The sequence below is a fragment of the Camelus bactrianus genome, chromosome 15 (genome assembly GCF_048773025.1).
Source record: "Camelus bactrianus isolate YW-2024 breed Bactrian camel chromosome 15, ASM4877302v1, whole genome shotgun sequence".
NCBI lineage: Eukaryota > Metazoa > Chordata > Mammalia > Artiodactyla > Camelidae > Camelus > Camelus bactrianus.
In genome coordinates this window covers 63,281,734-63,299,657 of record NC_133553.1, presented here as the reverse complement: position 1 = coordinate 63,299,657, position 17,924 = coordinate 63,281,734, and the positions used below count along the sequence as shown (strand labels likewise).

Sequence of the window (17,924 nt, the reverse complement as noted above, 5' to 3'; positions counted from 1 at the left end):
CCTGCTTTTCCTTAGCCCCACCCGGCTGAAGTCACCAACGTCCTCAGTGACCCACCCAAGTCCCTAGCTAAATCCTGGAAGGGTACAGCAGCCTCAGGCACCACTAAGCGGGGCCAGCAATCAGTTCTGACATCACAGGCCCCATGTTCACTTGTCCCCCTTCTCCCTGCACCCCTACTACCCCACTTCTTCCTTGGCCCTCCTCTCCTTCCTCCTGGCCTCACACTGCACCCTCACTGGCTGGAGGTCTAAACCCAGCCCAAGTCTTTAGCCCTTGTCCTCCTATGACTGACTGGGGTCACGGCCAAGCCTCCCTTCTGCTCTAAAAGCTTGACCTTCACTCTTGCCTTCACTCCAATTTCTTCAGATACCAGTGCAGCCCCAAACCAGGCCACTGAGCACTGTACTTTGAGTAGGAGGCTACCCACCCTGCTCCTATCTGTGTCCAGAGACCCCAGCCCAGATGCCCCGCCCCACCTATTTACTGACTTGCGAGGAATCTAACTGATGACTATGATAACAATGACTTGTTAGCTGTGGAATGCAACCTATTAGTGATTTGGCAAATCAGTTAGGTGGGATGTGGCCAACATTTAATAAAAATGAAACAGAATAGAATAGAAACATCAGGATATATTACATACTGTAACAGAAAGTATTGCTATGTGAAACTTTAGGTCAACTATGCGTAAATAATGCATATATACTGTGTCAAGATGGAAACTGTTTTTTCTTCTTGTGAATGATCAAAAAGATATTATATCAAAATATGTACTCCTTTCATCTCCACCAATTTGTCTTTTCCAACACACACACACACACCAGGAAAAGCCTAAAAACATTTTCTGATAATCAGGTATTGGTACTTTTGGTGCAAATTCAACACAAAATTGTTCTTGTTGCTATTGCTAAGAAATCAGAAGACTGGTTAGCTGTCCACAAGGTATTTCTCATAACTGAAATGCACACAAAGATGTGATAAATGAGAACCAAGGGCCACCAGTCAAAGCCACCAATGTGATCTGTGGATGATCACCAGGTGACCACGACAAGATAAGAGATGGTACTGTGGCTACCAGAAAAGTCAGAGGTCCCCTTCGCTTAGAAGCAATAAAGAAACAATAGGCCCCTCTCGAACACACAGCCCTATGAGTGAGAGAAGTAGGGGTGGGGCAAAATTTAAAAGACTTAAATTTACTGAGTGTTTAAATTCTTGCACTGGGCTAGGTTTTCTAGTTTGGGAGAAAGTTGCCTCTCCTCACTAACACCTGTCCCTGGCAGGAGGGTCTTTCGAAGACAAGTGAAACAGCTTTGAGGTATTTTCTCTATATGAGTATAGTGAGAATAAATTATTTCTACCCTGAGACAGTGGCCACTGCATTTCACTTGCCACTGTCGTGATCATTCAGCTCCCAGGAGCAAGATACAAAGTGCTCATTTTCTTACCCACACTCAGGATTAGCTCTTGCCGAAATACCTGTATGTTTTTATAAATGAAACGAATTTTCATCATGTTCTTTTGGGATATATTTAATAATAGGCCCTAGATTTTTTTTTCATATTTATAATTTATTTCACTTTCTTTGTTTTAAAAGCATGGTGGATCAATTAGGACCAGCCATATAATTTGTAGGATCCACTGCAAAATAAAAACGCAGGTCTTCTTGTTCAAAAACTATTAAGAATGTCAAGATGGTGATAGCAGAGTATTAAACTAGGTGCAGGGCCTTTCTGAGTGTGGGTCCCTGGGCAACTACACAGGTCCCATGCCCTTGAAGCTGACCTTGGTGTCAGTATCCTTTGCCCACTTTCTATTGGGGTGCAAATGTCCAGGGGTCAGCCTACTTATTCTGGAGAGGTCTAGGTGGCAAGTACTGAGGGCTTGGTGGTCTCCATGGCAACTACCCAACTCTGCTGTCATAGCACAGAAACAGCCAGTGACAGGACGTAAACTAAATACATGTAGTGATGCTACAATACAATTTTATTTACAAAAACAGGCTGCAGGCCCGTTTGCTAACCTCTGGTATAGACAGTCACTTTCTTTCATGCTCCTTATGACAAGATAATATAAAAATCTATATTTTCCTCCTGGTAACTGAAGCTTTTGTCTACTTTCACTATTCATTTCCTGTTATTTAGTGCTGAGAATGTGGACTGGAAAAATTGTGCCTTGGGATATATATATATGGAGGGATTTTTTTGTTACCTAATAAATATTTCATGGGTATTTGAAAGGAAAGTTTATTCTCTGTGGGGTAATAGGGTTCAAAATATCTTTATTAAATCAACCCCATTAATTATTATTCATATTCTCCATATCCTTTGGCCACTTAAGTATTCAGACATGTCTTTTCAGACTCTGCTAAGAAAATAATTTGGTTTTCATCTTTGGCATTCAAAGTAAATGTGAGTTATCTTAATACATTTCCTAAATATTGAAGTACCCTTGCATTCTTGGGATAAATTTTTTCTTGGTCTTGTTATATTATTCCTTTACTCTCCTTTTAGTTGTTTTAATGATGTTTGATTTCAGAATTAAAGTTTCTATTCTCATTTGGGCAGAAGTTTTACATATGTGTTATCTTTGGTAGATATTGATATCAGAAAAATGTTAGCTTCCTAAAATAAATTGGGAAACTCCATCTTTTTCTATTTTCTAGAAGAGTTTAACTTATACTGAAATTTTCTTTTCCTTGAAGATGTGGTAGAACTTTCCATGGAACTAACTTGGTCTAAAACCAAAGGACCTACTCCCAAGGGCAAATCAGACCTTCTCCAGTGTCCAGATCCTATTGAGTAGGGTGGGGGCGGGGTGGGCAAAAGCATAAATACCAAGAATTTCACCTAAAGGGATTTTTAAAAAACCACCACGTTGAACTGTTATTATCACTTTGGTTCAAAATTTAGGGATTTCCAGCCCTCCTGCTACCCAGTAGGTAGACTTGAGAGCAAGAAGAAGAGTTTGGGAGCTAGAAAAAAAGTAAACTACACTTTTTTTTGTACATGCGATTGTAGTATGAGTAATTTTTCCTGTTCTGCATAAAAAAATTATGCTTTTTACTTTCTTTTTTGAGAATCCATTCTTTAAGTTTCATATTTTGCCGTATAACCTCACTGATTACATTACTGGACTTTTTAACTTTTCTGGAACTTTCTCTTCTATTAAATCTTCAAATGTTTCTTCTGCACTATTCTTTAGCAACCCAAGTTATCTGGTATATTGGATATCTATTTTTGTCACTCATTACTTATCAACTCTCTCATCACTTTCATGCCACTCATTTCCTGTTCACATTAGGAGAATTTCTCAAACACGCCTTCATCATTTATTTCATTTCCTGCATTGTCAGTTCTGCTCTTTGCCGCTTCTCAGGTGATGTTACATTTTCCCATATGTTTTATATTTCCTTTCCTGTTCTAGGTCCCTGTTCTTCTCTTCTCACGTCTTATCTCCTGTTCCACAAATTTCTTATTTTATGAACTTCATTGAAATCATAAAATATTTGGTGCTAAAACTGACCTCTTTTGCTGTTGAAAATTCCTTCCATTAATGTGTTTTTCTTCCACTTCAGGAGTTTTTTTCTCACCATTTATTTTCAGTGGCTAAAATCTTGTATTTTCATCTTTCAAAATGGGAAGATGTGACTGGGTTTAGTATTTGCTTCTCAAATATCATATATATTATATTTATGGCATTGTCTCTGCACTTTGAAGCTTCTCTAAGAACTTAATCTGGGGGAAGGAAGTTGGTCTTAATAGCTAAAGTAAGCTTATGTTATTGTTCCCTCAATTAGTGGGGAGCTGGGAGTGGAATAACTTCTCATCATTTCTCACAAAGGAACTTCATCCTTGCAAGGTTTGTGTGTTTGTTTGGAGCCCAGTTTCCCCAGTTCCAACTTGCCATATGTAGGGTTTTCTGTCCTGGCATCTACTCCAGGTTCACATTGTACTGGACCAACCTCATTCCTGATCCCTACTGCATCCACGTAATAAGAGAAAGAACTCTGCCATTTCCCTGGAGGCCCAGGATCTACGGGGGCAGAATCAGCAACGCTGGACAGAATCACTGTCACGAAGATGCCTGGCGCTCATGCGCTCTCTCTCGGCTTAATTTCCCCTTGGACAGTCCAGCGCAGCTGCCTCTGCGTGGAGCTGATGCACAGTGGCAGCAGGGCCCTAAGGAGATGCTGCTCATCCCCTTACGTCCCACTCTTTACTTCTGACTCACTTCCAGATTTGGGATTGCTCTTGGGGCTCCTCCAGAATCTCCCTCTACATGTTTTTTTAACTTGGCAACAGAGTTGAAAGTAGACCCTGGCTGACCTCCTTCCAACACAGCCCATCTGTTTGCTCTGTTTCTGCTGGAATTTCTTGCAAGTGTGTTACAAGTCCTTGTCGCTGTCCTTAGTGGTTGGACCTGATGCAGGCTTCCCCCAGATGCCTCCTTCAGACTTCCTCTTTTGAGAGTGGGGCAGTTTTAGATGATAGCGGGGGAGGCAGTGAACAGCTCATTGCCCGTGCTCAGCTTCTTTTTCAGAAGTCATAAACAAACTTTCCTCCCTTTCTTATCTCAAACGAAGCCCCTCAGTTGGTTCCATTTTAGTTCCTGCATTTATGATGCCCTGAAAGAGCACTTCCAAAAGTCACCAGGGCCTTTATTTCTGCTAAAGCGTGTGAGCGTTCTCAGTTCTTTCTCGCTGGATGTATTTATAGGCTGCATAAATGCAACAGAGGCTATTTCTTGATTCAGCGAACTGACTTTTGAAGCTCCTTTTGAATCTATAAAGAGTAATATTACACTACAACATATATTGAGTGCTTACTAAGCAGAGGCATTGTACTGAGACTTTACGTTCATTGTCACGTAATAATAACAGCTCGCACTTAATGAGCACTTCCTGTGTGCGCATGGGATTCTGTTGGGAGCCCGACAGCCCTATGTGGTAATACAATTAGCTCCCTTTGACAGATGAGGAAACTGAGTTCACAAAGAGATTAAGTAACTTGCTCAAGGACACACAGCCCATAAGTGGTAGGGTTGGGATTCAAACTCTAGCTCTAAAGGCCATGCATACTCTTAGTCCAAACACCACTCTCTTACAGTCTCCTTTCTGGTGTTTAAACCTGGGTTCTTAACATCTATGTGACACTGCCTCCCCATGGAGGGGTCGGGAAAGGCACAATTACACTTTATGGTGTTAGCAGCCAAGACAGTGACAAAGTACTAGCGAGGTTTCACAAATAGTGATGGGAGTTTGGGAGTGGGGATGCCAGGAAAAGCTTAAGACTGGGACGCTCAAATGGAATCAGGAGTTGAACTGGTTGCCCATTTTAATGGAATAAGGTGTCCACGGGGAGTCACCTGTTTGGCCTGAAGGCTGGAAGTCCCCTCCTCTTTTGTTCCCTTGATACTGTCTTTTCTAAGAGTAAATAATCAGGATGACCATATAATTTAAAATCCAAACTGAAACACTTTCAAGAGTCAAATAGTAAGCCATGCATAATTATACTGGGACAAGCACAAGTCAGGAGTGGACTGGGCCATCTGTTTATCTGCGGTGGGATTAAGGCTGTCCAGTGGCATCCTGTTTCCTTTTACCTTGTATTGTTTATTACTGTGGTTGGAGTCTAGTTACAGTCATGATACTTCACTCTTCTCCTATTTGCTATACAACTTCCATAAGCCTGGTATTTGCGTTATCTTTTACGTAAGGAATGATGGCTATGGTTCTGACCACAATCTTTTTGCCAAAAGATATTGGGAAGCCTGTTCAGGTGGTTCCCGCAGGAAGGAGCTCTATATGGTTGAGCAGCAGAGTTTGAAAAGAAAGAAAAAAGAAGCCAAAGCTCCTGAATGAGACGTCAGAGAACAAACACTAAAGCTTGCTCTTCTCCATCTCTTGACAATGGACCCCTCTGCTGCTCATCATGAGATACGAGTTGTTACGAGGTTGACGGGTTCTGAAGAGGAATGGGTTTGGAATGAAGATGTGATGTAGACAGGTGATTGTTCTGAATTTTTTGTACCACAGGGAGCCCACGACTAGTGAGGGGAGGGGGCCAAGTCCCAGTAACCATCTCCAAGGGTAAGAGGGCATCACCTATTTAAGGATGGAAATGGTGATGAAGGGCATTATAGCTAAAGGTGAGGAAGAGCATGGGTTAGCTCAGGGAACTGCGCAGCGCAGTTTTGTTGGAAATTGCTAGGGGGTGTGGCGTGGTAAGAGATGAAGCTAAGGGAAACACGCTGAGCCTGAGCAATAAGGCTCTTGGATACTTTACTAAGGAGTTTATATTTTATACAGAAAGGACTTTGGAAGTGTTTAGAGGTTTAAGGGTTGGGGAAGAGTATGTCAAGATCAGATTTGTGTTCTAAAAAGATCCATTTGGTACCAGTGTTGAGAACACAGGGTTGGGGGGGGAAAGGAATTAAAAAGGAGGTAAAGAGACCAATATAGATAATGTTTCAGTGAACAGGATGAGGAATTGCCTGAACTTGTCAGGCCTTGGAGTTTGAGGAAGAGGATGACTACCAGATCCTTGGCTTAAGTGGCTGGATTTATGGTGATGCTGTTCACTAAGACGAGGAACAGAGAAGATGATTTTAGGGGGAAAACATCTAGTTGATCCCCTGCCTCCACTGAAATTCTCTCTCTCCTTGCCTCAGCGTTAACAATGCTTTGCTGGTTCTCTTCCGACTGTTCTGGCAACTTCTTCTCAGCTCTGTTCAGTGGAGTTTCTTCTTTGGCCAAGACATTCCTGTTGGCAATTCCTCTAGGTTGGAGCCTGGCCATCTTCCTCATTAAACTCCACCTCTTCTTGACATTTTTCATCCTGATATTATCTTGATATTATCTCCATGTGATTTTTTTATCCACATTCATATTTTCAACTACTACCCTTGGGCTAACCACACTCAAGTCTTTATTTTCAGTTCCAGAGTATAAATCCATCTGCCTACTCAACGTCTCCACCCAAATGTCCCACGTGTTCAGACTCAGCATGTCCACACCAAACTCCTCTTTCCTTCTGAAGCTTGCTTCTTGCCCTCACAACTCTTCCCTCTGCTACTCATTCACCAGTTGCTGTCAAGCCCTATGCTACAAGAGCGCTCAATTTCACTTGTTCTTTTTGTCTCATTCCTACAACATAATTTCATAACCTCCTGCTGATATGAAAAAATCCACTCTTTCCAGATTCTTTCCCTGTCACTCTCACTGTCATGCTTATTATATCACAAAGAGTATGTGTTATTTTGCTTTCTTGTATTCCCCTTTGTCATCAATTTTTTGCTTTGCTTTGTCACCTGGCAAAATCCTGCTCATAGTTCAAATTCTGGATCCAAAGTTACCTTCACTATAAAGTCTCCTAAGCTTCTCTTATCTCAACCAAAATTAATTATTTCATTAGTTGTTTTCCTAGCCCTTTGTCTCTTCTACTAAATTGTGAAATCGTTGAGAGTTGGGGACATGCTGTAGGCATTTTGTAATTGATGACTTTAGCACAGTTTGATCAATGCTAAATTGAATTGATGTATTTCTTACCCTGGCTAGCCAGTCCTGCCTAAAATCTAGGGAGATGCCTTTGGTAGAGGACTACATCTTACCTCTTTTTTTAGGAGTAATTACCACCGTTACCACCACTATGACCATCATATAGTCACCACCGACACCACCACCACCACCATCATCATCATAATCACCATCATCACCACCACCACCATCATCACCACAGCCACTACCATCACCACCACCACCATCACCATCATCACCACTAACACGACCATCACCATCACCACTACCATTACCACCACCATCACACCACCACCACCATCATCATCACAATCACCATTACCATTGCTATCTATCATCTTGGTCACTCACATACCAAATGCTTCATTAAAGGTTTTAACCTAATATTATTTAATCTTTTGGACACTTCTGCAAGACAGAAATTTTAATGCCTGTTTTATTAAGAAGACTGAGGTTTGGAGAGGCTAAATAATTTGCTCAGGGTTGTACAGCTTGGTGAAAGGCTGAGCTGGTATCTGAAGCCAGAGATGCCCAACTCCAGAGTCGGCTCTCTTAACCCTTCTGCTGAGCCTAGCTCCTTCACATGAGGCAATGGGGTACACTTCATGCCTGCAGTCTTGACAGAAAGGGACACAGAACTGTCCTAGCAAACACCATGGCTTATATGTGTATGCACACACGATAGGACCTGGCAACAATGAAGGGCAAAGCCTGGCCTATCTGTGCACAACCTCCATATCACATTGAGCTTCTCCTACTTCCATCTAAAATAAGAGCTCTGCTTAGCACCCAATCTCCAATGTCCGCTGCCTCGGCTACATCCTCCCCATAGAGGGAAAAAGCCATCATCATGGGACAGCTTTTCTTGTCTTCCTGTTCACTCTCACAGTTTCTTCTGGGAGGGACAGACCCACATCACAATCACCTGGGAAGCTTTTCCAAGATACACATGTCTGCCCCAGCCCCCGGACATTCTGATCTGGCCCCTGGTTGAGAACCACTGGTTTAGCATATTCATTTGCAAGGTCTGCAGTTTCCACTGACCCTCTTATCACCAGAGCCCCCCGAGTTCTTCCTCCAGATAAATGCTCTTCCTGCTCAGATGCCGTCCTCAGAATCAGCATCACTGGATGCCTTCCTCTACCCTGCTTTCTTTCAGTTAGGGGTTCTCAACCAGGGTGATGCCATCTCACAGGGAGGCATTTAGAAAGAAAGGCAGGGGCATTTATTTATTGGGCTAGGAAGGCTAATGGCATTTACAAAAGAAGGATCAGAAATGCTAAGCATCCTACAGTTCCTCACAGTGAAAAACTGTCCCACTGAAAATGGCAACAGCGCCCCTACTGAGAAGCATGTTTGATTAAAACTCACACTCTGGACTCAAGGTCTGAATCAGCCTCTGCAGTAGATAGCATCGTCTCGGCCAGGCTGCCGCAAGTGTTCCAGGGGCTGCTCTCCCCTCCCAGCCTTTCAGATTCCCTCATTCCCACAAACCAAGGACAAAGGGAATCTTAGCTTTCAAGTATATTCATGTAATACTTAGCTATCAGGGAAGCACTTCTCAGCCCCATTTCGACTTTCCATTTAATCTCGTTTAATCCACTGCCTGCTGCACTGAATGTTTGTTTCACCTAAAGAAGGAGAGGAATGGGAATGGGAGGGAAAGAATGGGAGCCCTCACTGTCTCGTGGGCGGATTTGAACTGTCATGTCTGATCATAATTCCAGGTCGGTGAATATATCTAAGACACAGCTCAACGCTCGCCCTTTTCCAGAAGTCTTATCTCTTTAAACTCTCCCGATGACTACTCCTTTCTTGCTTACTCAGGCAAAAGCCATGTATAATTATAGGCTTGTAGAAGAGGCTTTTAATGCTCACTCACATCTGGCTTTCCTTTCCTTTTAGACGCACAGGAGGATGACATTTTTTCACCCTCTTTAGGTGAAGGCACGTGACTAGTTCTGACCAATGTGCTATGAGTGGAAGGATGTGTGTCAATTCCAGCTGGAGTGTTGCCAGCCAGAGACTCTCCAGCATTTTCTTCCCTTGGAGCCGTGATGGTGGAAGCTGGTATTAAGAAGTCTCCACCAGCCTGGCTCCCAGAAGGACTACCATGAGCAGAGCCCCTGCTGACCCTCACCAGATGTGTAGCAGAGGCAGAGATTATGAAGGTTTATATCTTTGTTGTTTTGTGTCACTGAGATTTGGGGGATTGTTTGTTACACAGCATAACCTAAACTACTCTGACTGAGCCAATGTTCTCCTGTATGTTTACAGTCTTTTCATCTTTGTGGGTAGATCATGAGTCACAGAGGCCTGGGTTTGAGGCTGAGTTTCACCACTTACAGTGACTTTGGCTCACTCACCTCCATTAACCTGTTTCCTCGTGTGTCAAAATGGTGATTGTGACTGTGCCGGCCTTACGTGGTTATAAAGACTAAAAGGGATCATTCAGACAAAACACTTATACAGTAGCAAGGGCTCAGTGAATGCTATTTATTATTTCTTCTCCTTATTGATCTAAAATTGACTCTACCTGCCCCCTGTCCCAAATCCTCATTAAAGCCTTTAACTGTGGCAGTCTTTCTAATGTCCTTCTGCCTAAAAACACAAATAGTCTGGGACTGCTTCCTGCTTCTCTTACATCCTCGCAGCATCCAGAACAGGACACTGTTTGCAATAGGCATTGTCATCTGTGCTTTCAATGGAGCACATGCTTGTGATTGGAACTGAGAACGTATTTTATGCCCAAAGAATGAAAGAATCAGCTCATCCAAATTGAAGAACCCTCATGACTATTTTCAGTGCAAACCTGGCATGCCTGGAAAACATGTCAGGAAACATCCAAAAACCCACTTTGTCTTTTGTTGCCAAGTAATCACTGGGAGATTCGAAATCCAGTCTCTTGGCCACACACCAAAACTAGACACACGTTCTAAATTAGCATAAAGCCAATCCTATTTGCATTTATGTGACAGCCAAGTCTCTCTAAGGGATGCCAGAGTTTGTTACTGGACCACTGGGAGTCCTGCAGCATTTTGAAGATGATTGCAGGTTATCTTAGGAAGGAAGCCTTCCTCCAACACTCCTGGATTCTATTCTCAGCTTGACACTGAGTTTTACCAGGTCTCCGCAGCTAAGGAAACTAGAGGTAATTACTTGGCTGACCCAGACAGAAACATGAAACCAAACAAAATAGTTTTGCCTTGTTTGTTTTTATTTTGAACCATAAGCCAAACCTTCCAATTTGCAGCCAATTCTATCAACTATTACCTGGCCTGATAAGTCCTCTCCAAATCTGGACCCTAATTGGGGTTCTTCCCAATTGGAGGAACATTTAAAAGCAACCACAGAGTCCATCTCAATGCATAAAAACAAACAAACAAACAAAAAAACATGCCTGGCTCTGAAAAACTTTTTTTTTTTTTTTTGCCTGATGTCTCCTAGAATGATTATTATAGTATTTTTAAGGTACCATCTAATGGACTCTTTTTCTTATTCGGAGTCAATTTTGCATTTTCATTACTGGAAGCCCACTTCCAAAGCATTTATAAAAACAAGCTACATCTGTGTGTTTGAACATGTCTACAGAGTTGAATTTCCCTTTTCTATCAGATTCAATCTGCAGGAATTACTAATTTATTGGATCTTTAAGTGCATCATCATCAGCTGTTCTTAGAGTCCTAGCCATCAGTTAACCCTCAGACCTCTGAAGCATCTCTGTGAGATGCAGGGGGCTTGAGTCCCTGAAACTTTCAATCAACTATAGTTGATTGAATAGAAGAGCAGTAGCTTCTCAATGAAGTAACCTCGAGTACCCTATGCACTGTCATTTCCTGAAACTCTGATGCAGGGATTTTTAATTCCTGGAATCTACCCAGTTCCTCTAGTTGTATTGCCATGTGCTTCTCATTATGACCCAACTGGACAGGGCAGTGATGACTGGAAAAAGCTGGGCTGGGAGTTAGAAGCAGACACTGTCCCAGCTCCATCATGATCTAATCCTAGGTCCTTCGGCAGGTCACTTCACCCAGCGGGTTGACAAAGGTTGAGCAGTTGTCTCATCCATAAATTAGAGACAGTAACCCTTGCCCTGGCCATCAATGAGATGCTGTAAGTGACATGGCGCAAGTGTTGGGAGACTTAAGTTCTGACTCTAAAGATTTCTTTTGTAAGTTAGTAGTAGTTGGGACCCCAGAAGGTGGTGAGGTTCTTGGTCTAATGGTATAGAAATCTGTTTAATGATCATGTCCCTGGAATATAACACATAGGGGTGGTTCTGTAGATCATCACCACCATGGACGCTGGCGTAGGACCTGGGTGAGTGGCAAGATGGGGTCTCCTGGTATGGGAAAAAGAGAAGGAGAAAGTTGGTGTTGAATAAAAAGGAAGTCGTAGAGGGAGGAGTTGGTTCTAATGGGGAAGAAGTCTATGGTGAACCTGCAGAGAGCCTTCACAAATGTAAGGAGTTACGGGGTGACAGGCTGTGGCTTTGGGACACCCTATAAATAAACTATTCAGTGCTCACCGTCACCCTCCAGCCCACCATCTCCTCCACTCCTCCTGCTCCACCCCACCATTCTGTTTTTGAAGTCTGTAAGGCACGCATAAATATGGCCAACAATTCCCAAGACTCATGATAGAGAATCCACTTTTTCCACTGAAGTGCCGAACAGCTCTCTATAAAATAGAGCAAGATGTGACACATAAATATACCATGTAATAACAGAAGAGCCCTGCGAGAGAGGAAAGGAATATTCCTGTCTGTGGGTTGGTCAACTGAGTGTATTCATCTTAGAGGACCCCCTGGAGGACTTAAAGAAGGTAAGCTGCTCCTTGACTGTTTTCAAATCCGACTTTTAAAATCCCTGGTTGAATTCCCAGCAATCTACTTTTCCTGACGGTAACCATTAAAGCATGTTTAAGTGAACACGAAATTCCATCAGGATAAAGCCCCGTGAAGCCCAGTCCACTGGCCCCATCGCCAAAGCCGCTAATAAGGCCCTATTGTGTTACTGTGGTAGTCTGGGTTATCATTATGAAGTCTTTGCTTCTGGTTGAGAAAACATGACATTCCATTAAATGTATAATCTGGGTTTTTTTTCCAGGCCAGAGATGCATCCTGCTTAAAGCCGAAATGAGCTGAGATTTAATGTCATGGAGAAGAAGAGAACCATTCGCTGGGGGAAAAAAAAAGGGAGGGGAGTCAAGGGGTGGAGAGAAGAATGGTGAATTTCGTGCCTCGTGACCCACTGGTTTCAGCCTGTAGACAGTGTCTTGCCGGCCAGAGGATCTTAGAAGCCCAAGGAAAAAATGTGTCAGCATTCTTTCCCTTTGCACTCTGCAGTGGTTGGGTGCTGGACAGCACTGTTTGGGAGGTTCTTTCTAGGACAGAAGATGGTGTCTTTAGGGACCACCCAGGGGACAGTTTGCTATCACTGCTTTTGACTCATCCCCCAGCTCTGGGCTCAACAATCCCATAAATGAGCCCGGATGGAGGTGGCCTGCTGAAGGTGTGCACGCTTATCATACCACGTTCTAGCAAGGTTCTCATTCACCACAAAACAATACCTCTCTTCAAGCAATAGGACAACTAAAGGAAGTCACAGGAGTAAAGGTAGGTACTTGGAAAGGTCTCCCCACCATTTTTTTTTCCTGGAGCCTTTTTTGGGTTCCCAGTGTGCTGCAGAGAATCCTATGGTGCATTTACAAACGTACTCCAGGATTAAATATAAAAGCAGCAGCCTCCATAGATGCAGGGGGGGGCACTGGAGCTCAGCACCCTGGTGAGAGACCCCCCTTACACTTGAAATGAGTTTTTAAAAACTCAAGAGTAACTTATTTTTGCTAACTAGAAGATGTAGAAAAGTTGGAAAATTTAGAAAGTGGAAAAACAACTTAAGAATCCCACCTTTTAGGCAGAAATACTAGTACCCATAGGGTGAATCAATTCATATAAATGCATGTGCTTAGAAATTTTACAAAAGTAGCATCATAGTGAATACTGTTTTGTAATTTTATTTTCGCCTAAAAGTATAGTATGAGCATTAGGTGTTTATTCTAAATTATCTTACAAGCATGCATAACATACATACTCAAAATTATACCTACATCATGCCTTACTTACTAAATTCCCTGTTGTTGAGCATTTAGGTAATTTTCAGCTTTATTATTATAAATAGCACTGCCATGAACACACAGATGGGTGCTTCTTTCTGACTGCCTTGGATTTTTCCTTTGATAAATGTTATGAAATTATTGAAATTATTGTCCTGTCCATGCTATTCAATACAGTAGGTACGGTGGCTATTTAAATTTAAATGAATGAAGCTTCAATAAAATAGAAAGTTCATTTCCTCACTCCCACTAAACACATTTTAATTGTCAAGAGCCACATATGGCTGGTAGCTGCCATCTTGGACAGCACAAACGTAGACCATTTCCATCATCACAGGAAGTTCTATTGGACCACACAAGTCTAGAAAGACCATGGGACCATATACATTCCTATACAACAATACCTCTGTCTCCCATATGTTGGCTGATACTGAATGTCATAATTCCTTAAAAATCTTTGTCAACTTAATAAAAATTACGTCTCATTTGATTTTTCCACTTCTTTGATTATTAGTGAAGTTGAACTTTTTTGTTTGCTTATTGACTTTCATATGTTTTTTGTGAATTATTTATATAGAAGACCTGTTTTCTACTGGGATGATCTTTTTAAAACTGCTTATCATCTATTAAGGTTACTCTAAGGGGTGAATAAATGTTGCAAAAGTTTTTATAAGTAGTTATCTCTTATTTATGGCCTATTTTCAGTTATAGAAGCATAAGATTAAATATATGTAAATCTTTTTGTAGTTTTCCATATTGCTTCTACCCTGTTTCAAAAGCTCTAAATCTAAGATTACAGTAATATTCATCCAAGTTTTCATCATCTCATTTTAAACATTTAAATTTTCAGTCCTCTTGGAATTTATTTTGGTGTGGGGGATAATGTATAAATCTATTTTTTTCTCCTTTTCCCATGTGACTATGCATTTGTCCAAGAATCATTTTTTAAAATAATGAACTCATTCCCCACTGATTTGAACTTCCATCAAATGCTTACATGTCCTCGAATCTATGTCTAGAGTTTCTATTCTGTCCACCTATTCTTTGGCCTTTTCCATCCCATTTTTATGAATTTGTCTTACAATACATTTTAATATTTGGAGGTATAAGAATTTATTCATTATTCTTTTCCCAAAATGTTTTAGCTCATTTTACCCATTTTCCCCCCAAGTTCAACCTAGAATAATTTTGTTAAGTTCCTTTACCACCAGCAAAATAAATTCTTTCAGAACTATGACTTTAAAGTTTAATACAATTTATAAGTTAATTTGGAAAGAATTGCTATCTCTACAGTGGAGAGTCATTCCATTGAGTGATGTGATGATTCTGTCCATTTTTTTTTTCAAGTCTTTCTGTATGTCCCTCTGAACTGGCTTAAAAAATTTTTTTTTTAAGCATAGTGATGGGTATCTCTATTTTCTGACACGGTCTCTGAATCTGTGAGCTGGTGCGCCCAGCCCCTAGCAGTAACAAAAGAAATTCCATTTCTTAGCTCTGGAGTATATTTTCAGTATCCACCTTCTCATAAATCTGCAAGAAAAAGATCTCACTTTTCATCCAAAGAATCTGGAGTTCAAAACAGCCTTTACGGAAAAAATCAAACTCCAGGGGCAACTGCAAAGCACATTTGGTGTCTAGCTGGCCAGCTTACTTTGCAGGACTCTTTTTCCAACTCCCAAATACTTTCCAGTCTGTGAAATTCATCTCCCCACCACTGTACCAGCAAGCGCCTGTCCCAGCCGTGGGGAGCTTGCACAGTTTCAGTAAGCAAGGATCTTTCTGAGGGGCTTTTTATTGTTAAAAGTGGTTTTTAGTAGATGGCATGGAACTTCCTTGAATGCCCCTGGCTTCCCAGATCGAAGGGGGATTTGGGAAGAGTTTAATGGGTCAGAGTTCAGCTTTCCCTTGAACACAGTCCTGATGCCGAATGCATTTTCGGAAGGAAACCAGGGCTCCTGCACCTCCCTGGTAGCCCACCAGTCAAATCTCCAAGAGCTGGAATTCGCCTACAGCAGGGCTTCTCCAGCGGAGACGGAGGAGGGATATAAAACCGCAGGGGACTTTTGGCACTGTCTGGAGACATTTTTGGTTGTCACCAGGGAGAGACTGGTGGAGGGGTGGGCTATGGAGGGGGGTAGTACTGGCAATAGTGGGCAGAGGCCAGGGATGCTGCTGAACACCCTACAACGCACAGGGCACCCCCACAACAAAGAATTCCCCAGCCTGAAACTCAGTGGTGCCCAGTTCGAGAAATCCGCCTTACAGTTTCACTAACTGCCCAGATAGACTTCATTATACTATTAGGAGCAAAGGTAAAGCATTATATAGGATCGCATTTTTAAAAAAGAGACGATTGGCTTTTAAAAGCCGCGCGCCTCTTGAGACGTGCCTGAAAAGTTCTGCCTCTCGTAAGTAAGTAAGCTTTTCTCACCGAGGTTTCTAAAGCAAACGGAAAGGGTTCACAGAAACGTAGTAGGTCAACAGCATCCTCACACTGCCACCCTCAATCACACGCGCCTCGGTCACAGAAAGCAAGGCAGACATGAAGCTGTCCCGCGAACGAACAGCGACGCCGGCCCTGCGGGCTCGGGCAGCGGAGAAGGATGGGGAGGCGCGCTCTGTCCACAAAGGCGCAGCGCTGGGGCCAACGCCACCTCCCGCGGCCTCTCTTGGTCCCTGGAGATGCGTGCCTGTCCCAAAGCGACCCTGCCGAGGAGCGCAGCCCAGGGAGAATGCATAATCAGTTTAGCCTAGGGTGGAGCAACTCGGGGCACTTACTTGTCCAGAATGAAGTACAGGTCAAATCCCCCGTAGCAGGCTGGACCCCCTTCCTCCCTGCGTCCCCCTTGCCCGGCGCAGATGAGCACAAAAGTGGCCAAAGAGAGACACTTGAAGCCAATGCCCAGGGCTTTCTGCTCCACGGTGGCCATGACCTGCAGCCCAGGGAGAGGGTAGGGTCCTCTCCTTCCCACGCTCCTCGAACTCGCCAGGACCCTCAGGGGCGCGCCATCCGAGGGGCCCTCCTCTCCGGCTCTTTATTCCCCCTCGCTCTCCCGAAACTCCCCGGAAGCAATTGTCTGGGGGAGTTCACGGTTTTCCTTCTGGTTTCCGCTTCGATTCTGCGTCTAGGTTTCAGGTTTCAAGAATCCCAATACTGTACTCCGCTTTTTTAAAGGGGCTGCTCCTGACTCGGGCCGGCCGGCCGCTCCGGAGGCTGCGCTGAGATTTTTGCAATTGAAGCAGTTCCGTCCTGACGGTTCTTTGTCCCAGTTTTTAAATATTATGGGGTGGGTTTTCAAATTGTTCTTGGTTGGGGGAGTGCTTTGCCTTTACTCCCTCCTCTCTATCCCCTTTCTTACTTTGATGGGGGAAGAAAGTTCAAAGGGTGCCACCTTGTGGCCAAGGACGGCGAAAGCACCCTTCGGAGTTCGCAGGGCAGTGGCTGTGCAAGTTTCCTTATTCCATCCTTTTTCCCACGCATCTTCCCCTTCGTTTTCCATTACTTCTCCCCATTCCTAGTTATTTCGCGCTAGCTAGCTTTATTATCCCTGTGCTTTCCTTTCCTGTCCTACGTCCGCTGATTAGGCCTCTGTAAACATTTGACGAGAACTTACTCCAAGCACTGTGGCTCCGACCCCAGGCTGGGACCTTTGCAAACAAGCCATTATGCAAATGCGCGGAGAAGAACGGGCACTTTGTGATCTGAATCATCCAAGTGACCTTACTGTACTCTCAGCGCAGATCATAAAAGAGACTGTTGGGGTGCGGTCGTTGGCTGAAAACGGCATAAATAGTCCCACAGGGAAAGCTGTTCCTTGCCATGGAATAGCTGAGCCTTCTAGATTGTCTCCATCTCCAGATTTTAGAGATTCTGTGATAAGTTCTTTTCAGCCTATGAACTTTGACTTTTTCCCCTCCAATCTTTGATTTTAGGACAGAGGCAGTAAACAGCTTACAAGAGGGTGAAACTTCCAAACAGTTTGGGACTGGCAGGGGAGTCCTGAGCTAGCCTTTCTAAAGTGAGGAATTCTCTTTAGAGCCGGCTCAGCGCCTCAGTTCTCAGCTGGAATTCAGTTTTAGCTTCTTATGTCTTCCACTCTGGGAGTCCTCAATCCACACTCATACTCAGTTTTCTGGGATTATTTCTCCAGGCAGGCATCTTCCCTTCCACTTGAGTCTCTGAATTTTGGATCCATAATGCATTGCGCTAGCTGCCTCCAACATGATCTGTAGTATTTCTTATTTCCTGGTATTTACACCTCCTCTCCTGCA

At 43.2% G+C, this 17,924-nt stretch overlaps 1 protein-coding gene across 1 annotated transcript in view; it reads right to left on the bottom strand.

Annotated features, from left to right (window-relative positions):
* ANTXR1 (ANTXR cell adhesion molecule 1) overlaps positions 1–16,954 on the bottom strand; it is a 218,303-nt gene extending 201,349 nt beyond the window's left edge. Inside the window, exon 1 of the mRNA XM_074341267.1 lies at positions 16,431–16,954. Within this exon, the coding sequence (XP_074197368.1) occupies positions 16,431–16,582 (152 nt within the window). The 5' untranslated portion in view covers positions 16,583–16,954. The remainder of the gene's footprint in view (positions 1–16,430) is intronic.
* Positions 16,955–17,924: the final 970 nt, after the last annotated feature.